This window comes from Triturus cristatus, chromosome 10, assembly GCF_964204655.1.
Source record: "Triturus cristatus chromosome 10, aTriCri1.1, whole genome shotgun sequence".
In the NCBI taxonomy this organism is placed as follows: Eukaryota; Metazoa; Chordata; class Amphibia; order Caudata; family Salamandridae; genus Triturus; species Triturus cristatus.
In genome coordinates, this window is record NC_140593.1 from 221,737,285 (window position 1) to 221,761,878 (window position 24,594).

The window sequence follows — 24,594 nt, forward strand, 5'->3', positions numbered from 1 at the left end:
GGGAGTCCGGACACAGCTCGATAGGACCTGACACAACATCAACAGGGTGAGTAACGACCAGGGCCTGGGGGGATTGGGGGAGATGGGCACAATGTCACACATGCACAATGACGTGTAGCACACCGCACACCCACAATGACCCTGGGCCATGTCCCTGATCCCTGTGGCACACTGCAGCACACACACATAGCAATAACAGCACATCCGATGACAATGTGGCACAACGTGCAACACCGACACTGCAGAACAGAGGACACAACTGGTTCCGCTCATGCGCAGAAACAGGACAACCACATCTAACATAGCAGGAAACTGTGAGATGGAAATGCACGTGTGCAACCACACATCCGTCATGTAGTACAAATGTCCACTGTCCCGCATCAAATATACAGCACCTCCCAAACAGTCACAGTGTACATAGTCATACAGTCTGCATGTAAACTAGAACAATGCGCCAACATACATTTCAACACAATGTCAACATGCATCTCCCCTTCACATTGCAGATGTACAAACAACACCTCCAGCAAAGCAGACCAGACCACTTATCAGTGATGCTGGAGAGGACCGCTATGACTTCGACACCGATGCCCTACAACAGCCCATGGATATCTTAGGCTACCCACCCCCAGGAGCAGGGCAGCCAAGCCACACAGAAGAGACCCCAGCCCCTGCACAGACCACACATCAGGAAGCACCCGCCACCACAGCTGGCTCCCAACACTTCACCTAGGCACACATCGCATTCCAATGCCAGGTGTCAGAATGCCAAAAGGAGGTGGCCGAACAGGTGCGGGTGGGGTCAAAGCTCATGGAAGCCGAAGTAGATCACATACATGGGTGTTCAAGTCCCATCAGGGACCACCTACACCCCACAAAGGAGACCAACACCGCTACAGATATACATGCATGTGCACATTTCCTGCAATGAACCACGCCCAGAACCATGGAATCATCATTCACACCCCCACGCTGGACCTCCGTACGATGGCCCAGTCCACTCCTCTTACACATTGAGTGTCTGACGACAAAGCTACATGTCCAAGGTCTTACCTGCTGCCAGCAGTGACATGGTTGCGTCCGCTGTACACAGCACAATGTGATGTTGGATGCCCCGGGGCCCTCATGCATACATCATGACCACACAGACACACGCAGATCATTTGTGGAACTGGCTACCTTTATTGGCAGGGTCACATGTACAGTGACGCCTGTGCTTGATGGGTGTGAGGTGAGTGTATGCCAGCCCACTCTGTGCTGGCAACAACTTAAACAGTGAACACCATTAAAACGGAAACAGAAAACACCAGCATTACAGAGACAACTTCGGAGCGTCATGGTGGTAGCTGGAGCAAGTACAGAGGTCACCCAATATGCCAACAGAAGTGTCCGTGAGTTGCAGTGCACTGAGGTTGGGGCACTAGAGGTGAGCATGCTCATGTGAAAAAAATGTCCCTTCAGGTTATTCCTGATGCAGCTGCTGTGGGGTGTGTTACACATGCATCATCTTCCTCATCATCGTCCCACGTCTTGTTGTTCGATCACCTCCATAACGAGGATCCTTTTTTCCTCAGCAGTGAGGCCTGGATGCGCGGGGCGGGCATGACGTGTCAGGGACCAGCGGCCTGGGGTGCAGCAGGCGCACATGTTCGCAGGCAACACCGCTCATGGCGACAGTGTGGGCCTCGTGGCGGGCTGGGAGGCGCCACCCTGGCAGAGACGTTGGGCATTCCAGAAGAGAACTACGACCAGAGCTATGTGCTTTTTATTCACACCCCTACGCTGGCCTGGCGTTCACTGGGCCAGCCCACTCCGCACATGCTTACAGGGGGGGACGTCACAAGCTACATTTCCGGGATCTTCCCACTGGCTGGGGTGACATGGTTGCATCCACTGTGGACATGGATACGTCTGTGGTCTGCATACTGCAGTCTGTCCAGCACATCTCGGTCACACTTGGCATTGTGTACCTTCTCATTCATGGGTCACTTGCCTCCGTCACACCTGCCTGGTTCCCACCTCTCCCCACATTCTGCCATTGTGTGGCTGAGGTGCCATGCCATTGATGGCTCACGAACATGGCTAGCCCAGGTTGCCGCAGTACGTTATGCTGTCGCATCTGGTGGGTGGGCATGTTTATTGGCATGTTGAATGTGAGTCTGTGACGTGTGCATTCCCAGAGTTGTCATTTGCATGATTGTGGAGTTGGGGGGTGTGGTGTGTTTATTTGGTACTTGCCAACGAGCAGTGCATTTCCATGGGTGCCATCCTGTTAGCGCTGGTTGATGATGGACTGTCGGTAGGAGTAGGAATCATGCACACTGCCTGGGTAGTTGGCGACGACGTTGGTGGCGATTCCCAGGTGGTGCATTGTTGCCTGCACAGTGAGGGAATGTGTGTGCTTTCTGTTCAGGTAATTGTGTGCAGTGCCACCAGGGGGCACAAGTAGGATATGTGTGCAGTCAATTGCCCACTAACACATGCAGGAATCCAGCTGTGGCGTAGATGCCTTGCTTGGTCTCCAGCTGTTCATGCGCAGTGTGGGGGGAGTATGGGTACTGGGGTACCAAGCGGATGATGGCATTCAAGACAGTTGTGATGAACTGTGATTGGGCTGGCTGTGAGACTCCTCCGACTCTGGCGGTTGTTGGTTGGAAGATCCCAGAGGCCAACATGTGCAGCACAGCCAGTAGCTTTGTCTGCGGAGGGATGTTGGTTGTCCGCTGTGTTGGTACCGTCAGCCTGTGGGCAATGGTGGTCAGGATGCGTAGGATGGTTGTCCCTTTGAGCCTGTAGTGGGCAATGATATTCTCTGGTGTTGGGTCTGTGAGGTTGGTGCGTTTTCTGGAGGTCCGCTGTCTTGGTCTGCGCTGCTTCTGTGGTGGTTTGGGAAGGGGGCGGGGAGGTACGGGGGACGGTGGCAGTCCTTGGTGTGGTGGCGGTGGGTGTTGTGGCCCTGTTGGGGCTCTGTGCTACATGATCAGTGGCTCCATGGCATCTGTTGGTCTTCAGGTGTGGCTCTGGGCCATGCTCCCTTGTCTGGTGGCGGTTGTCGTATGACTTTGCACCAGGTTAGAGCAGGTGTTAATTTCCTGCTGCTAATGTGCCTTATTGCATGTTTTGTGTTCTTTTCGCCAATCTGGCTGGTCATTGAGAATGTTGAGGTGTTGTGTTGTTGTGGCTTTTTGCTCGGGAACGCCTACTCTGCATCTCATTAGCGATAGTTGCCAGGGTCATCCGTGGTGATGTTTTTTGGGGATGCTATCGCCGGAAAACTGGTTATATTGGCTGTTAGCACCAGCTTGTGAATGGGGCGATAAAGTTATCGTGACTTTGGCTGCGATAAAGTGCTGATAACTTGGCGATAACTCCTTGAGAATATGCCCCTTATATGTTGCACACATAATAAAACATCATGGAAGACACCATTACTGTGCATATCATACCATCCAAATACACATCATTACATAAAATGCAGCAGTTAGGTTAGGAAGGTAAACACAGATCACCTGGTATCCCCATAATTCACTGCAGGACATAAATCACCAAATCTCATTAAAAAACCATAACCACTTAGGGTAATCACTTACAAATGTCGAGAACCCCGTGAGACAGTGCACCTGTGCTTCTCCTCTATATTATGCGGTACCATCTGAGCCCTTCTGGTGGCACTTGTGGCTATAAAGCGTGAGTCACCGGAGCACTATGATCCGGGGAGGGGGGGGGGGGGTTTGGGGTGATAATTAGGTCAAGCTCCTGGCAAGTTCCTAAATAGCACAACCACCACTTCTCGGTGGCGAACGGTGCCTCCAGTGATGTTCTTCCCCTCAATTATAGCATGTCCGGTGCCCTCCAGGTCCTCTGGGACTGCTCACAGAGACTGGAGACAGCCAAACGGAGACTGCTCGCGAAGGCCACCCAGTGCGGCTGAATTATTCCCCTGGGGCCAACTCACCAATATATCTAATGCTTGTCTCAGTCGAAGCTGATGGGGTCAGGGTAACAGCCTATGGCCTCCTGGTTCCAGCTGTACCCAACGCTGCTCCTGAGCACATCGCTGTACACTAGGAGCGGCTGAGAGCGTGACTTGGGGCCATGTTAGGGGGTTTCTTAGCCGCGCTGCCAACAGATATACACAGGGAAATACGTCCTCAACATGTTCCCGTACTGCTGCACGTCGCGGCCTCCCTTGCGGAAGTGGGGCAGCAGTTGAGTGCGAGACACGTGTTTGTTTAGGAAGCACCTGAAGGACTACAGGCGGCCTCAGACGGGCCGTCTCTCCCAACCTCAGCCTTCGCGGTCTGGTCCTGTGCGACACTGCTCTGAGTTGTGGGGCCAACCTCACTCTCCTTCTGCCAGCTTCACTGTGGCCCACGTGAGCCGGTAAGCACTAGGCTCAGGAGCTGCAGACTCCTTGGTGTCTGGGGTTGCTGGGCAATGCACCCACCAGCACCTTGCCTTGCAAAGTGCTCCACATGCGCTACTCTTGATAAAAAGGGAAATGGACAACGATAGTGCTCGTAGAAGTGAAAAATCCCGTGGTGGAACTATGTACTCGTACTGGGTCTCAAATTTCCCAGCACAGACAATTGTAGCCCATTGGTTAAATCATGCAAGGTTAAAGATACTACTACACAACTCTGAGATGTATATTAAAAATTATAATTTGCTTTATGAAAATTTTTCTGGGATATGATGTAGTGGGTGTAGAGACATACATGCCCCTAGCTGCACACTGAAAGTGTGCCATAAAAAGGTGGAGCACTTTCAGTGTGCCTGCTTAAAGCAGCCCTCTGGAGGGGATAAATGGTTCCTATTGACCCCCCTCAGACATCTCCCTTCAGGTGGGTGCAGTCACTCAATGCACCCGCTTGCATGGGGATCTCTCACCCCTCTTCAAAGTGCAGGCAGCACTGTAAAACACGGAGCTGCTTTAAAGCAGCTGCTCGTATTTCACTTGAATGCACTGCCCCGAGGGCAGCATTAGTCTATGACTGCACTAGGGGCAGTGCATTCTTTCTACTACGATGCACTGTACTTGTTTGCAACCAGCTAATTCTTTGAAAGATGTGCCATGGTGCAAAAAGGGAACTGGAGCCATATATATAATACAGGCCCAGGTTTATCAGCTCCCTGTCACAACCTGCAGCTGTGTGCAGTAAAATGCACCACAACACACTTCTGCATTCTGAACACATTCCTCTGTATCAACCTGTGAAATCAATATGGGCATATGGATGGTGTCTAGGTCGTTTAGCTACCCTTGCTATGACTTTGGACTTGGCATTAGTCTTCTAGTGAATAGTCATGCACCATGCTTGCCACTGTTTACTAGTATGGTGTGATTTCAAACAAATATTATTACAGTACATCAGTATTAATCCTTGACTTACCAGCATCCTTTTATTTTGTTTCTTACCCCATTATTCCACAGACATTTTACACTTTTAGGGTGAGAGGCAGCGCTTTGGTTCAGGTAATTTCTTCAGGAGGACAGTAAGCAATTATTACCATCTTTTCTATGTTCTATTGTGGCATCCTGCAGGATTGTCTTTGAGCCCAACCTGATTGATGACACCCATCTCATCATCTGCATGGCTGATGTTCAGTGTCATAAAAAATGTTTGACAATTGTAAATAATTAGATGAACTCCAATGTTTATGGTCTGGCTTGACAGGGAAGCTGTTGCCAGACAATTATGTGGGAATCACCAGGAGAGGTGCTTTGGCTCTGCCAGCATGTTGGGATTCAGAAGTAAATGTTATGATTGGGAAGATGTTGTGTGCTTCAACAAAAAAAGTGTTTGCCTTCTACACAGCTGTGATAATTTTGTTTATTTATCCAGCTGTCTGAGCTTGAATTTTCAGGGCACACTCATGACATTATAATGCTATTAAAGTGTCTTAGATAACTAGATATTTATGTTGTTTTATTCTGGCAGCAACACAGCCAGGAGAATGGCAGTCACCTACATTAATTTTTAGGTCTGGCTTGACAGTGCAATAGTTATGTGACTTTTTGACGTACACCAATATTATTCCACTGTTCGCTACTTCCACACACACATATATATATATATCATAAAACACAGGTTGCCCCAGTGAGGAAGTCACACTCAAAGGGGTATGCACACACAGCCACCGGCAGCAAGAATATCAGTCAGCCTTCAGTGTCCCATTAGTGTGACTGCCAAACGCGTTTCGAGCATGTAATGCTGTTGATCACTGGCTCTGCTCAACAACATCAGGACAGCAGATTGATGCGGAAACAGCTTTATTAAAATAAAAAGTCCCACCCTTGTGGGCTTCAGCGTTACATGGCCTTATGGTCTCTGTAGTTAAAGCCCATTGTTGCTTGGACTTAATTCCATTCATGTCCGATTGGATATCGCTGCCCCGTTGAGAAGTTCACTAAAATGTCTTACCCCAGTGGGCATGCAACAAATGAAGAACTGCTTCCCTTCTCGCCAATATATACCCGACAGTTAGGTCCCCTTCGTTCCTGTCGGCGCTCATAATAGCTGAACGCCGTGGATCCGCCAAGCAGCAGCGGGACCTCCTCGCGGCCAGGCTAGCCGCTAAACATCACAAAACACAGGTTGCCCCAGTGTGGAAGTCACACTCAAAGGGGTATGCACACACAGCCACACTAATGGGACACTGAAGGCTGACTTATATTCTTGCTGCCGGTGGCTGTGTGTGCATACCCCTTTGAATGCTTGTTTGAATATTAATTGTGATCAAAAAAATGTTTTAGTTCTAGCCTCCTTACTCCTTATGGATAGATGTATTGGTCACAATTAACACTGTTCCCCTTCATGTAGGATCCTGGACTCATAATTGAACACACACTGTAGTTATTCCTGCTTTAAAAGATGTTGCCATTGCTGCCCTTTTTCTGTCACAAAACATGGTCCAGAAATGTATTGCTGTCGCTCGGACTCCAACTAAAGTTACATTTTGGCATGCAACATACTACTACAGCAACTCTTCCATTCATCTAGAATGCTGCTGCCCAAGTTATTTTGGTTGTTCCTCGCCTTGAGAATAGCACCAAACATTTAACTGATTTATATTGGTTACCTGTTGCTAAAATATCCTCATTTAAATGCTTGGTGACTTGCCACCAGGCTTTCCTGCATTCCAAATTCTAATAGTATGCTTCCACATGCACTCTTCAGTACTCTTCCCGTGTTCAGGTTTTTGCTCCAAATTTCTGAAGAATCTTACACCTAACGTAGAACAAATGACCATTCCTTCTAAAATGCCGGCCACATTTGGAGTTCTTTTCCAAAAAACCTTGAAAACACACCTTTTCATCTCTGTGTGATTCTTGCCAGGTACAGTGCCAGCTGCAGCACTGAAAGAGTCCTCTGGGTAGCTGTTGTTGTGTTCCATAAGCTTCAATCATCATCAGTTTTGACTAGTCCTTTGGATCTTGAAGGGATGTTTTGATGGACAGAAACGTTTCTGAAAACTGCATCTCAGTCCCCCCATTTACCTGGCGCAGCTTTCGTTTTGGCATATCGGTCTTGTCAGCTCTCTGGGCTCAGTTTGGATGTAATGCATGCACCAAGATTTGTACATCTCCTCTCCAGTCCTACCTCTACACCAGACATAGGCAGAGTAGGGGGAGGATGATACCTCTGGAGAAGGCCCAGATCAGAAGAACATGCCTGGGAGCAGCAGACAGTCTGCATTACTACTGGTGGACGCAGATATGTCCATCTGTACAACCTTCAACCATCAACAGGATCTTGACGCTTTCGCAAGCTACCACAGACGAAGAGTTATAGTGGTGACTAGTGGAAACTTGCTGTTAGTCTGTAAAAACAGAACACCCCAAAGCCGTTCTACAGCATTAAAATGTTTTGGTAGTGCAGAATCAAGAGAATTCCAAATAGTTGTTTTCAAGGCAGTGCCTTCATGAACCCCTGGCTTTAGCAGCTGAAGCGGGGGTGTTATGGGCACTTGAGAAACTGAATAAATATTTATGAGCCTGGTCTGTCTGCACCTCCCTCGGCAGACAAACGCTTTTAAAAACAAAGTAAGGGAAAATTATAAGAAAGTTGAGGTATGCGAAGCCAGTCCTAGTACAGGACGCCCAGAAGGAGAAATAAGGCGAAAAAGAGATAGAGCTGGCAATGAGGAAGGATGAAAGGACACAGGGAAATAAGGTAGAAACTGTCAGAAGAAGGAAGCGTCTAAAGGATGAAAGGATAGGTGCAAGGGTGAAAGGTTTGGTGGATGAAAGGGTAAAGCAACATTTGCATGGCTGGGTGTAAGCAAGAATGCATGAAATGACTAAAGGCTGGATGAATGATTGGAACCCTAGATGGAAGGGTGAAAGAATGGATGGATATATTGATAAAATGGAAAGTGAAATGATTGATGGATGAAAAAGAATGGGTGGGTGGGTAGAATGGTTGGAAGTGTGAGTGGAAAGATGGAAGGATGGATGGATGGAAGACTGTAATGATGAAAGGATGGATAGAATTGTAAAAAGGATGGATGGAATCATGAAAAGATGGATGGATACCAGCGTGTAAAGATAGTTCGCTTCGCTCACCTGATGACATTTGAGGTATAGATCGAAGTGCGTGTTGGGGGTATTTTACTTTTATGGCTACTTCCTTGTTTCAAAGCACTTTATTTTCAATGAATTCTAGCTGCATTATGTTTTTGAATCGAAATGCCAACGTAATTTTTTAAATAGATCACGCTTTATCTAAAATTTAAAAATGGCACATTCTGCTTTTGCTGACTACAAAATATACAAGTCCGCTACTACATTTGAAAGTATAGGTTTTTTGACCACAGCATATTGCATTAATCTGCAATACAAAACATGACATTTTTAAGAAACAAGGGGCATATTGTCAAGCATGGCGTTAAAATTATCGCCACTTTAGCGGCAGAAAACTGCCGCTAAAGCGGCGATAATGGGCTTGATAATATGCCGCAGAGAATTCCAATAGAAGCCCATGTTCACACCAGAACCTGGGCTTCTATTGGAATTCTCTGCTGCATATTATCAAGCCCATTATCAGAGCAACTGCCTGCAGTTTTCTGCCGCCAAAGCGGCGATAATTTTAACGCCGTGCTTGACAATATGCCCCCAAATCTGTAAACTGCTCCAGTTCATCAGTTATGTTCTGGGAGCCACATGAAATTAGCATCGTATACCCAGATAACATTTTGCAAACAGTTTTCTCGTGCACTCATCCATTTTTTTTGTTTTACAAAACTTCCAACTAACTCACCAGAGATATTTTGCACCAGTCTATTTTGAATTGAGCTCGAAATTTCATGTCACAGCTTATGACGGGTTCCATTTCCTGGCTGCATCTCAGCTGATTTTGTGGATTTTCCACTTCCCTTAAGCACGCGGAGAATGGCACATCTGCGCCCACCATCACATAGACCCTGCAGCAGGAAGACAGACAAGCAAGGATACTGCAGGGTTATTGCACAGTTTTAAACTGGTGACTAGCTTTTCAATGATGCATGGGCTCCCGGTGTCAATGAACTAATAAGGAACATCTTGCAAGTAGCTTGAGTTTATTATAGTATATATGTCCTTCTTTTAACCCCTTTCGACCTACTGCTCTTTCCTTCCAAAGTCTACTTCCACGAAATAAGAAATAAAACGTGAGAAAAGAAATCCAAACTATCAAGATTTACAGTGTTATACTGTAATAATTATCCAAATAAAAAAGGTATTTATTTCTAAATTGAGCACTTATATTGTGCATAGTAACAACATGTCACAGTAGATCACAGACAGCAGAAAGGTTGCATTGATCAGTGATGGAGTTTGTTGCTAAAGATTGGCACAAAAGAATGAATACATTGACAGTATTACATATAATCCTATATTCATGATTCTGATTCATAATCATAAATCATAATCACATATTGATTTACATGATAGATTTCAGGTTTTAGACAAAAATGCACGTAGGGCATAGCAAGTCGAAAATGGAGTGCATACTGAATATTGACCTGGGAACATAGATGGGACACAAGTTGGCGAACAATGTCAACAGGTAAGTAAGTCTAGATTCTGTATACCTAACTCCACATATATGTACCTGTGTGATAAATATATCTTTAAGGTATGTAGATGTGGAGTTAGGAATGGTAAATCTATTCTTCCCTATATGAACTTGCATTAAATATTTTGTCTTCGATATTCTTATATCACAGAATTCTGGGGGTCGATATTCAGTAGTACAGTCGTTGAAAATAGTGGGTGCAAATCGAACACCAACTTTTTTGACCTGCCTCTATTTTGCAATGTGACCTACATAGTAATAGGTTACGTCACAAAATAATCAGTCACAGGGGTCGAGGGCGATCTGCAAGGAGCATTAGACCACTGCCTCTGCCTTCACATTCCCAAATGGGATCCATTTTTAGGTCTCGCCTGACCCAGCGCATGCACTGGACTGGTGAGACTTTTTGTGAGGGCTCAAAAAATGCTACCATGGCCAGCCTAGAGCTACAGTGCATGTGCGCGGGTGCGTGCTTAGGAGCAGAGGCTGGCAAACCTCGTCATGCTCATTAAGCGCCCACGATCACTTTCACTTTTGCCCGCGATCACTTTCGCGGCGCCCCTTTGATGTTGTCGTTCAAAGAACATCAAACATCAAAGAACATGTGTGTTAATGTTTTGCTGCGCCCGTTTTACTTAGAATGGGCTTTCTCTTTCCACAAACTCGATGTTTATGTTCCTTTATTTTGAGATGCTTTTAGTATTACTGTTTTGTGACTTAAAGAACATTAAGGAAATGTTACTGTGAAACTGGACAACGTTCACAGTGTTTCTTTCTGATCGCAGCGGCTGCTTCATGACTGTTGCACCATTCAGGGAGTCCTTTCGTTGGTGCTTTCACGAGGACATGATGAGGAAGCTGGAAACTTTTGGCACATTCTCTTTAAAAGCACAGCATGTGGGCGACTGGTTAATCGATTAGACCTATGTAGCGCTTTAGATCTCAAAGCGCTATGGTGGGTGCAGCAGTTGCAACTCATGAAATATGGGGTGCAACTCACAAGGAGGGGGAAGGTTTGAGTGCACATTGGCTGCAATCGAACTCTTAAGATGATGGGCTGTGTGTATCCATTATCAGCACTCAGTCTTCGCTAAGTGATCTTGTTTGTTTTGTTGTTGTGTTAATGCTTTGCCGCGCCCATTTGACTTACAACGTGCTTTCTCTTTCCACAAACTCGATGTTTGTGTTCCTTTATTTTGAGATTCTTTTAATATTACTGTCACACACACAACCACAACCACACACACAACCACACACACAACCACACGCACAACCACAACCACACACACAACCACACACACAACCACACAACCACACACAAACACACACAACCACACACACAACCACACACAACCACACCCACAACCACACACACAACCACACAACCACACACAACCCCACACGCAACCACACACACAACCACACACACAACCACAACCACGCACACAGCCACACGTACAACCACACAACCACACACACAACCACACACACACACACCCAACCACACCCAACCACACAGCCACACACACAACCACAACCACACACACAACCACACACACAACCACACATACACAACCACACACAACCACACCCAACCACACACACAAACACAAACAAACACACACAACCACACACACACACCAAACCACACACACAACCACACACACAACCACAACCACACACAGCCACACACACACAACCACAACCACACCCACAACCACACCCACCCACAACCACACCCAACCACACCCACAACCACACCCAACCACACCCATAACCACACACACAACCACACACACACAACCACACACACACAACCACACACACAACCACACACACAACACACACAACCACACACACACCACAACAACCACACACACAACCACACACACACACAAACACATACACACACAACCAAAACCACACACACAACCACACACACACAACCACACAAACACACACACAACCACACACATGACCACAACCACGCACACAACCACACACACACAACCACACACACACACATAACCACACACACAACCACACACACAACCACACACACAACCACACACACAAAACCACACACACACACAACCACACACACACATAACCGCACACACACAACCACAACCACACACAACCACAACCACACACACAACCACACACAACCACACATCCACACACACCCCCACATCCGCACCCGCACCCACAACCACACCCACACACACAACCACAACCACACACACAACCACACACACAACCACACACACAACCACACACACAACCACACACACACACACAAACACACACACACACATACACAACCACACACACACACAACCATACACACACAACCGCATACACACACACAACCACACTCACACAACCACACACACAACCTCATATATATGTTCACACAACCACACACACAATGACACCAAGCATTGGCATAGCCAATAGGTCTCGCCTTTGGGACCTTATAAGTGTTTAGCCACGCAACAGTTGATGTGGTTGCACCAAGGATATTGTGCTGCATAACTAAATACTTAGAAGGTCCCAAAAGCAAGACCTATTGGCTATGCCAATGCTTGTTAGGTCTTGCCTTCTAGGCAGCACAAGTGTTTTGCCAAAAGACCTATTGTGAGCTTGGAGTGGGCATAGAGCCTCCCGTTTGTTTACCATTCGTAGGTTTTATTGTCACTCTCATTTGCTTATTTTTTACCTCCACTTGTAAAGCTTTACGTCCTTTTCTTTTATTTTGTCCATCCCCTAGAGTATGGACACATTACTTGCATCCTTCCACTGCTCACTTTTGAAGCACTACGGGGCATATCACCAACAACCGGCGATAATTATCGCTAAGCGCACTTAGCGCTAGGATAATTATCGCCGGCTATCACTGGTTTCTATCGCTGAGAGAGCGCGCTATCAGCGATGCTTATCTCAAAAGCAATAGAAATACCAGCAATAGGTACATATTGTGCGATTATCAGTGGAAATCCAGCGATAATCGTACAACGATCGGCGAAACGTTGGTGATAGAGGAGGGCAGACTTAACCATTATATCCACCTTACATTGGATATAATGGCTAAGTCAGATTAAAAGCAGGCATAAGAAAAGTAGCGTTAAGCACGGTTAGCGCTACTTTTCTTATCGCCATGCCAGTTAGCGGGAGGTTTGATAATCGGAGAAATGTCGGTTAACGACATTTCTCCCGTTATTTGGGGGAGGAACGCCCACTTAACATCTCATTAGAGATGCACAGCTGGGCGTTCAGGGAAAGGGTGAGAATGCATGGAAACACGCGCTAACGTGTCCATGCTAATATGGCGTTAAGATTATCGCCGCTTTAGTGGCAAAAAGTGCCGCTAAAGTGGCGATAAGGCCCTTGATGATATGCCATTTGTTTTCTTGTTGGTTAAGCACTCTACAAAAGTACATCTGTTTTTTAGCTGTCTCCCTTGTTTACTGCTCTTTCCACCCTCTGCTCCGTATTGCTCTCTCCTCCCGATGAGCTTCTTCCTCGGCAACCCTCTGAGTTGTGCTTGCCCTTGTATTCTTCTTCACCAAGTGTTCTTTTCCATGTGCTTCCCCCAAACATCAACACATGCCTCTCTCTAGCCTATTGTGTTTTTCTTCTGCTCAGCACTCACATTTCTCTCTCGCCAGTGTTGCTTCCCCCCTTGGCCTCCATGATGCTTACCTAGTCGTGTGGTTCATGTTGCTTCTGCCCAGCACTCTGAACTGCTTCTGCCCCATGTGTTGCTTCATCTACCGCCCCCGTATTGCCTTCTTCATCACCCATACCCTCAGTATTGCTCTCCCACACCAGTGCCTCAACAAAAAGAAAAAATACTTTCACACTACTTTTTAAAAATTGTATATACCTATCTATCGTGGATCCATTAATAAAAAGAAAACAAAGTGCCCTCATCATTTTCTAGGCACATGTATATGTTTCCTATTTGGGAGGCATCAGGAAGTGAAGGCAATGGTCACCTGGGCCACTGCCTACTCTCCTCAAATGCCACCTGACGCAGTCCAAAAAGGGAAGCTATGATCACCTCATTTGTGGTATCAGTAACTTTATAGTGTAGAGGTCACTAACTATTGATACATCTTATTGCAATTTTCAATTAGGAGGGTGAGTCCCTTCCACTCTTCCTTATTGCGAAACAGAATGAGGTTCAAAATCCCTTTTGGAAGGTTTCTCCGAATAACAAAAAGGGTTCTGTAGACAGGAAAAAAAAAGATTTTGCAGTTGCAAACCCAGTGATTTTGTGTTGATGTTTCCAGCCTTAATGTGGCTTTGTTCATGAAAAAAGAGAGCGACAGAGTGCACACCAAATTTCTTCGTTTTCATCGACTTTTTTTACCATATTGAGCTTGTTCGCGTGCGAAGCCCAGAATCGTGTTCTGCCTTGACCACGTGATTGTGAAAAACAATAAACAAAATGGGGCAACATCTCACTCCATTGCCGGGCGCACAGCGATAATGAATGCATAACAATGATGCTGCAAGTTGATCCAAGTTTGTTCACAATTTATTCAAGTTTTGTCAAGAAGGTGTAGTCATAATTTCCAAGTTTAGTTCATGGTCACATGAGGGACATCTCACTTTTAACACTGTAACCTTAAACGCTGCAGAAATGCCAACAGGCCTTAATCGGTAGCTAGGAGTGTGCGTGAGTAATCCTCATCAGTTCATCTCGGTAACCCAATGCATTTCGGGCCATTTGTGGCCCTTCGTCAGGGGTATTCTACAATTAAAAATCAATGTTTTAATACCAAGCATTTCAGTCTGATTATCCATGTACATTCGCGTTCAAAACAATTGTAAGCCCATGACTCATCCACAACACTAACGTTTTCCCACTAATTGTGGCCATACAAGCCACTAAGTTGCTGCCCGAATCCACCTCCCTTGTTACTTTCACGTTTACATTACACCTTAAACTCCCCGTATAATGGTTCCCTTACGTTGATGCCTTAAGTACACTGGTTGATCTAAAAACAGAATCTCACCCACCCGAATCGTTACATACCGAAGGTCTTTCCCATCACCTCGCGGAGTTTTCACAAAATGTGTTCAAGCTCAGGTCTACATTTAAAGCACCTGGGTTGTATCTCCGCCCTCTGATAAACCCTCCCACTTGGGAGTTCACCGTCATCTCTTGACCCTATATCTTCCATTGCATTCTATTTACGTTGTTTAAATACTCACATTCGTGTTGTCAATACCCATCTAGATGTCAACCCTCATTTCTTCCTGTACTAGATCTAACTCGACCTTAACCTCAATACAACCCCACGTTGTAACGTCTCATATGCGTTACTGAAACCACTGTACTTCAGCTCCCATGATACACTACATTAGCCAACCATAAGGTGCCTAGATGCTCTATACCCCAATTCACGTAATTAACGCTATCACTCATCCTTTCTAGGCAACAGTCTAAGAGTTCCACCCGCCCTTTGTTAACATTCGCTACGTTAGTTCTGAAGAATCCTATGTGTCATGCTTAAAGCGTTATAATCGGATGTAATCGTTTGAAACATGCTTGTTAACAAGTTTGCTATATATACTGAATGTACAACAATTGTTTTGAACACGAATGTACATGGATAATCAGACTGAAATGCTTGGTATTAAAACATTGATTTTTAATTGTAGAATACCCCTGACGAAGGGCCACGAATGGCCCGAAATGCATTGGGTTACCGAGATGAACTGATGAGGATTACTCACGCACACTCCTAGCTACCGATAAAGGCCTGTTGGCATTTCTGCAGCGTTTAAGGTTACAGTGTTAAAAGTGAGATGTCCCTCATGTGACCATGAACTAAACTTGGAAATTATGACTACACCTTCTTGACAAAACTTGAATAAATTGTGAACAAACTTGGATCAACTTGCAGCATCATTGTTATGCATTCATTATCGCTGTGCGCCCGGCAATGGAGTGAGATGTTGCCCCATTTTGTTTATTGCTTTGTTCATGAAGCCAGAAGAGAATTACTCCCATTCACACAATGTTCAGCCAAAAACCCAGAATCCAATTTGAACACCGGGCGCCAGAGCACAGGATCAGTGACTTAGTAAGTACACCACACCTCCTCCTTATGAGAATGCTTTCCTTTGACCTGTGAAATTACTATTTAAGAACAGTGAGATAGGAAGTTTTCCTTAAAGACCCCTTGAAATGCGGTTTTCATTTTAATTTATGTATTTTCATCTTAGTTTACCTTCAAAATTCCTATTGTAGGCATAAATCCTTCCCCCAAACTTAAACAGAGAAGACACAGTAAATGCCCATCACAGCTGCAGTTTAATGATTGCCTTTGCTCAATCTTAAAATAGTCCTTTGTACTTTTCACTCATATGACTCGTGCAATGTTTCCTTTTAATAATATCCTTTCACTAACGTCATGCTTTAGGAATGCATTGATTTCTGGTACCATATATTTACATGTTATTGCAGCCTTCCTCCATTTAAATCAGCATAATGATACATTCATGACAAACTCTTATTTTCTAGGATGTCTGTGTTGTACAGAAATGGACTAGGTTTTTATTCAATAATGTACCAGCAATCTCATAGGTATTAGGTCGATTCCTTTAGCCAAGTGCGTTTGAAGAATAGGTCAATTACCTTTGGTAATGCACTTTCTGGTGATATTCTATCTAACTGCAGACCTTTCACCTTAGAATACTATCCTGGTACTAGACTGGATCTTGAAAGCTTTCACTAGCAATGCTCCAGTGCACTGCTAGGTGGCGCTCTACAGCCCAACATTGACTCCATAGCTCCCTCGAAGTTACAGAGTGGAGCTGCATATAAGCGCAACCCCGTGGTCATTTTCTTTCTTGTTTCTTTCCAAACTCCCAAAAGCAGAGCTTGAACAACTGATAGTACCAGTGTGCTAATTTCCAAATTGGGAGCATTTTAGATGTTAAAAAGTGGTCTCTCCACAGAACATAGGGAATGGAGGAGCAGTAAGAAATCTGCAGTTAGATAGATTATCCACTAGACTGAGGGTTACTGAAGTTAAGTAACTTGTTCTTCTGTTGGATATTTTTAACTGCAGATTCCTTAGCTTAGAATAGATACCAAAGTACTACCTCCCCAGGAGGAGGGTCTATGAAATGGACTCAGATCAAAAAGTCCTGAAGGACTGAAAGGGTGAAACATCCTTCCTGTCAAACCTGATTATCAAGGCAGTAGTGCTTTGTGAACGTGTGCACTGATGCCCATGTTGCAGCCTTGCAGACATCAAGAACAGGCACGCCACATGTCAGTGCAGTAGTAGCAGCCTTGTATCGGGTTGGGATGAGCTTTCAGACCCTCCAGAGGCTGATTCGAGGTCAGTGTGTAGCAGATCTTAATGCACAAGACTAGCCACCTCGATAAGGTCCAGTTTTGCACCTCCTTCACCGCATTCCCTTTCTTCATTCTGGAGACCCAACAAAAATCTACCTGATAGTCTTTGGTATTGTTGGACATGGCTCTTTCTGCAGGGTCACACCAAACCTTTTGCCTTCCTCCTCCTTTTTTTCTGACCTTTTTTTATTGGCTTTAGGACTCCAGGCACTTTACCACTGCTAAATAGTGCTAAAGTGCAGTTGTTCTCGGCCTAAAATGTGGTAACCTTGGCTTATCTACAATTGCCATATTTAATTTACTTATAAGGCTCAAGTAAAGTGCACTATATGTATCCAGGGCCTATATATTTAATGCTACTAGTGGGCTTGCAGCAGTGATTGTGCCAACCACTTAAGTAGCCCTTCAAACATGGCTACAGATCCTGTGTGTGTAGTTTAAACTGCCATTTCAACCTGGCAAGTTCACATACTTGCCAGACCCAAACCTTTTCTTTTATTACATATAAGTCACCCCTAAGGTAGGCCCTAGGGAGCACTATGGGGAAGGTGCGGTGTATTTAAAAGGTAGGACATGCACATTTGAGTTTTACATGTCCTGGTAGTGACAGAACGCTAAATTCGTTTTTCACTACCGCAAGACCTATCTCTCCCATAAGTTAACATTGAGATTGCCTTAAAACATAATTAAAGTGTATTTCCAATTGGGAAAAAATAGAGATTTGTAGTTTGGTGTCCCTGGACTCACAATTTAAAATAATAACTTAAGTTGGATTTTAAATTATAAGTCTGAAAACGCCCCTTTTAGAAAGTTGGCATTTTCTTACTTTACCCATTCTGTGCCTCTGCCTCTCTCTGAATACACACCTGGGTTGGGTGACAGCTGGGCTTTGTGCATTCCCCTTTGACAGTTACACAAAGGGATGTGGAGTGTGATATTTGCACCCTGATAGCCCATCACTAGGCTGATGGGCCTTACTGAGGTAGATTGGGAGGGAGGAGCTGACACTTGCACCTGAAGGGTTGTGCCTGTCCCCACACAAATAGCTGCATGTCCCCTGTAGTATGTCTGGAGCCAGAGCAGGAAAGGCAGGGCCCTTGTCATCTTCAAAGGCCTCTTTGATATCTCCCCCACTTCAAAAGTATATTTGGGGATATGTACTAGACCCCTGACACCAACAAACCAGCACTCTATTGGAACCAAGGACATTCTACCTGGAAGAAGAGCTGCTGTGTTATAGGAGGAACTTCCACTTTACTAACTGCATTTCTGTTTCGGCCTACTGCCTGCTGATTGCTATGGCAGGGAGGGACTGCCACTTTGCTACCTCCTCTGCTGCGTTGGCCTGCTGCCTTACTGCTTCTTGCCTGGGAGTGAAAAGGACTGGACTTGTTCTCTACATCCTTGAACGCAAGATTCTCCAAGGGCTTGATAGCTTGCCTCCTGGTTTCTGAAGTCTCAGGGACAAAACACTTTCTTGCAACTCTGCTGGTGCTGATGGACTCTGCCATCTGTGGGTCCTAACTTTGCCGGAAGTGCTCCCTCCAATCCTGGGTCTCAGAAGTGGGTTCTGCAGCTCTTCTGTGCAGCAATCGTCACAGTGGCACATTTTCACCGGTTGGAACCAACGCAGTATCCGCTGACACCAATGCAGTGCGGATTACACGACGATGCGAGTTCCAACGGCGAGGTTCGATGACAACATAGCACAAATTCGAAGACATCCCTCCACAGCTCAACGATGACGCAGCGGCGATCCTTCAACACGGTCTGCGAGGCTTGACTCGTGAATTGGAACCGACGCATCGAGTCTTCGACATTGAGTCTTGTTCCACCCAGAGGTACTTTTTTCAGCAGACCCTGCGTGGGTCCTATTGCCGGCCTGCCCTACTTTGCGGTCAGCCTGAATTTTGGATTTACCCCTGTCCCTTGCTACCTCAAGTAACCTTTTGACTGCTATTGACTTCTAAGCACTGTTTTTGGATTTAATCTTTAAAAATTCAAATCTCAACTTCTACTTATTGGATTGTTTTCGTTTTGGTCTTGTTTTACTCAGATAAATATTCTCTATTTTCCTAAACTGGTATGGAGTCTTTTGCTGGTGTATTCACTGTTGTACTGTAATTTAAATGTTGCACAAATACTTTACACTTTGCCCCTTAATTTAAGCCTGACTGCTCTCTGTGCCAAACTGGGTGAGAATAGGTTAATTTAGATTGTGTATCTGACTTACCCCGACCAGAGACCCAATTTCTATTGATCAATGAAAATGTTTCAAGCCCTTTTGCAGTAAAGCCGATGAAGCCTCCCCTCCTCTATTGAGTGGAGGGGAGGGGATGGGTGAAGTACCCTGGTAAAGTGATGGATTACCCTTCATGGAAGGAAATAACGACTTTAGGTAAGAAGGCCACCTGAGTTTTCAGCAGCAATTTGTCCTGGAAAAAGGTCACATAGCGCAGTTACATCAAAAGTACATGAAACCCACTCATGCAACAAGCTGAGGTGATAAAGGAACACATTCTTTATAGTCAGAACATGCAATGAGCCCCTGTGCATCAGCTCAAAGGGTGTACAAATGAAAAAAGTCAAGACCAACTTAAGGTTCCACTACGGCATCAACAACAGTTTAGGAGGGAACATGTGTGTCAAATCTTTAATAACCCACATCACAACAGGTGATTTAAACTAGGACTCTTGGTCAGGCAATACAATAAGGCTGCAATGGCTGATAAATACTTCTAGCTGATTGCAAGGGCTGAGGAGATGGGCCAAGGTTGGATGGCCAACACACAGTAGTCCAGAGAGAGGTATTTTTTCCAAACAAAACTAGTTCTGAGGCAATTGCAGCTCATCCAATAAGCCACTGCTGAGATTCAGTTGAAGAAACTTGTCTGGGAGTAGATTGTAATCATACACAATAGACTGGGTCTACGAAGGTATCACCACCATGTATCAAAATAAGCTGCGGTCCAAATGTCTATATCTTTTGGTATTTTGAACTCCCCTCTTTTCTTAGCTTGAGGTAGTCACCAACAGCCTTTCATCTTCAGTTTTTTAAAAAAAAACCTACAAAACGTTTTACTTATGGCAATCCCCACTTATAATTCTCTCAGTAAAATTACAAAAAGAGAATATCAAGTCCCAAATCAAATACACCAAGTGTTTTGAATTTTTTAAACAAAATATTTGAAAAAAATTTGAAAAGACAAGATGACACCTCACGTGCACAACACCAATTGAGCCTGCTGATTGGTACTCACCAGCTGTGCCCACTTTTATCATCATTGGTTGTCATCTTGCTTACAAAATATATATAAAGTGTCCACACAATTAAACCCAAATTGTGATAATAAGTGGTGAAACAATCACATACCAAGATGCGACTGAAATGTGAAAGTAAAATGGAAAAAGATGCACTTTTTACAGAACCAATTTTATTCTTCCTTATATGTGCACCTAATTCAAATTTTTAAAAAGGTTGCTTAATATGCATACCATTGTATTATGCCAACATGTTTCATCGCCGTGAAAAATTTGTGGCGATTTCTTCAGGGCAAACACAGTCGCTTGGCACCAGTCGGGGACACTTCTTAACATTTAATCCGGGGACTGCCAAAAGTAAAAGACACACAATTCTTACTAAATAACCAATTTTAGACAAATGATCATTTTCTCTGGATCTTTCACATAAACATATTGTTTACCCATATTGAGCCACACTTCCTCGTACCAGCTTGTTTCTACAGGTCACAACACGGGCTCCATATGTGAGTCCTCGCAATGGATTCGCATTCAGCTGTAATGCAAATCTAGAAATAACGGAGTATCTCATTAGACCCTGCACCCCTATTCAATCTTATATCTAACACTCACCGAACAGAGTTCTGACTGAGCTAACTGGGAACTTCACACATAGCCTTGATTTTTTATCGCAATTCACCCATTGCTCTCTGCCATTTTTTCACATGCTTATAGTTGTTCCCCTTCTTTTTTACAGGAACCTCTCCCTGGCATTCTCAATGACCCGGTGTGTTTTTTCACCTATTCCCATCCAATAAAAAAAAATCATCCTCCATACATCACTCCATGTCTTAGATATCGGAGTCACGATATCCGGGAGCTAGAACACACTTCTTTCCGCTCACCGCACTACGCATCAGGGTCATAGTCACCGGGTAATGGAACGAGCTCACTTCACAATCACCCATGACGGACAATTCTCGTATAGTATCCATACTCAAAGAACAAGCTTTTAGTCAATACCAATGATGTTAGCACACAAAAACCTCCTTTGCAGTCATTCATTCTTACCACCCCGGGCCTCACGGAGCTTCTTGTCTCCACCGGTTGAACTTGTCCGGCATCCTCCTCTGTTTTTAAGCTCTCGCGGGAAAACTGCAGCGTCACCATGTTGTAACTATGGGCGCCATCTTAGAATGGGATTATTTCTAACGGATTGCTAGTATGAACAGCCCATTTTCTGATACCAGTACTTAAATCAACCCGTTTTAAAGGAGCAGTGTTTTTCTCCTTTTGATCTTCCTTCATACACTCAATTTAATTTTTCAAATTAATTTTTCTTTTTCAATTTTTCTATCTCGTTTAGCCGGTGCCTGCTTATATTTACATATTTCCACCCGTTTTCATGGATATAACGCCTTGCTGTATCAATGGGCTCTATTTTACGTTACAAATGGGACCCTTCCTGCTAGAATGTTATTTTATGTTATTTTTCGACATTATTTTTCTTCGTTATATTTCGGGCCTATCTCTATCTCAACATTCCATTGTTGCTCTGGAAATCAACCATAATACTGATGTTATTTACTGCACCCTCATATATATGTTCACTACTATGCCCATCAAACAAAGTACCCTCTCTCTTTTTTAATTTTTTTAATTTTTGTATTTTGTTTGACATTGTATACTGGTATCTAGCATTTTCGGAGGCTACTTAGTTGTTGACCTCAGACCTATTTGCGACATCCGGATGTTCACCGTCCTAGTTTCTAGTGTAATGCCAGTTTAATCTTCATTTTACAAAGCAGAAATGGCTTATACTGTCTCTTGCATACCCCAGCAGCGCCTTACCAAAAGCAAGGGATCTCATTCACCTATGCTCAATGTTTAGCCTTGCTCCATTCAATTTGGTCGTTTAACCCAAATTGGTCACATTTCTCCTGAAAAATCCATCGCGCTTCTTTTGAGGCAAGAAGGTCCTCAACATTTTGAGGGTTCCCTACTATTCTCTCAAGTACAACCCACGTGAACGTGTGTTTAGTTTCATAGCAATGTTGTACCAATCTGGTGGTTAACTTTCCCGCTCTAGTTGTACTAAGGTGTTTCTGCATTCTAATTTTCACCTTCCTCGTTGTAAGACCTATATATTGAAGGTCACATTGGCAAGTCAGTCTGTATACCACATTCGCGGTATTACAATTACTGAAACGCCTCAAGTGCCAGGTCTTTCCTGAATTCAGAACAATACTCAATGTCTTCTTGGTAAGTCCACATACAGAGCATGATCCACATGGATAATGCCCTGAGGGGACTGTTGACTCTGTCGGCTTCTGCAAAGCTTCCACCCGTGTGTGCACAAGTTTATCTTTTAAGTTGCTAGATCTTTTAAAGGCAAACCTAGGGGGAGGCATAGTAAAATCCTTAGTTGACAATAGTGACCAGTGCTTACGTATAGACTGGTGGATCCGCGTTGCTAAAGGATCGAACGTCATAACCACGGGTAAACATTCGTCTTTTGTCCTTTCATTTTTTTGGAGCAACACACTCCGCGGAGTGTTAATAACATAAAATCACATTCTAGCAGGAAGGGTCCCATTTGTAAAGTAAAATAGAGCTCATTGATACAGCAAGGGGTTATATCCATGAAAACGGGTGGAAATATGTAAATATAAGCAGGCACCGGCTAAACGAGATAGAAAAATTGAAAAAGAAAAATTAATTTGTAAAATTAAATTGAGAGTATGAAGGAAGATCAAAAGGAGAAAAACACTGGCTCCTTTAAAATGGGTTGATTTAAGTACTGGTATCAGAAAATGGGCTGTTCATACTAGCAATCCGTTAGAAATAATCCCATTCTAAGATGGCGCCCATAGTTACAACATGGTGACGCTGCCGTTTTCCCGCGAGAGCTTAAAAACAGAGATGGATGCCGGCAAGTTTAACCGGTGGAGACAAGAAGCTCCGTGAGGCCCGGGGTGGTAAGAATGAATGACTGCAAAGGAGGTTTTTGTGTGCTAACATCATTAGTATTGCCTAAAAGCTCGTTCTTTGAGTATGGATACTATACGAGAATTGTCCGTCATGGGTGATTGTGAAGTGAGCTCGTTCCATTACCCGGTGACAATGACCCTGATGCGTAGTGCGGTGAGCAGAAAGAAGTGTGTTCTAGCTCCCGGATATCGTGACTCCGATATCTAAGACATGAAGTGATGTATGGAGGACTATTTGTTTTTATTGGATGGGAATAGGTGAAAAAACACACCGGGTCATTGAGAATGCTTTGGAGAAGTTCCTGTAAAAAAGAAGGGGAACAACTATAATCATGTGAAAAAATGGCAGAGAGCAATGGGTGAATTGCGATAAAAAATCAAGGCTATGTGTGAAGTTCCCAGTTAGCTCAGTCAGAACTCTGTTCGGTGAGTGTTAGATATAAGATTGAATAGGGGTGCAGGCTCTAATGAGATACTCCGTTATTTCTAGATTTGCATTACAGCTGAATGCGAATCCATTGCGAGGACTCACATATGGAGCCCGTGTTGTGACCTGTAGAAACGAGCTGGTACGAGGAAGTGTGGCTCAATAAGGGTAAACAATATGTTTATGTGAGAGATCCAGAGAAAATGATCATTTGTCTAAAATTGGTTATTTAGTAAGAATTATGTGTGTTGTGTCTTTTACTTTTGGCAGTCCCCGGATTAAATGTTAAGAAGTGTCCCCGACTGGTGCCAAGCGACTGTGTTTGCCCAGAAGAAATCGCCACAAATTTTTCACGGCGATGAAACATGTTGGCATAATACAATGGTATGCATATTAAGCAACCTTTTTAAAAATTTGAATTAGGTGCACATATAAGGAAGAATAAAATTGGTTCTGTAAAAAGTGCATCTTTTTCAATTTTACTTTCACATTTCA

The 24,594-nt window shown here is 44.4% G+C and overlaps 1 protein-coding gene across 8 annotated transcripts in view; it reads right to left on the reverse strand.

The window, feature by feature from the left end:
• The window catches only part of SGCE (sarcoglycan epsilon), a 171,172-nt gene that overhangs the window by 32,960 nt on the left and 113,618 nt on the right, over positions 1–24,594 (reverse strand). For all 8 annotated transcript variants that reach the window (XM_085630849.1, XM_085630847.1, XM_085630848.1 and 5 more), the window contains one exon: positions 9,264–9,426. In XM_085630849.1, coding sequence (XP_085486975.1) covers positions 9,264–9,426 — 163 coding nt within the window. The remainder of the gene's footprint in view (positions 1–9,263; positions 9,427–24,594) is intronic.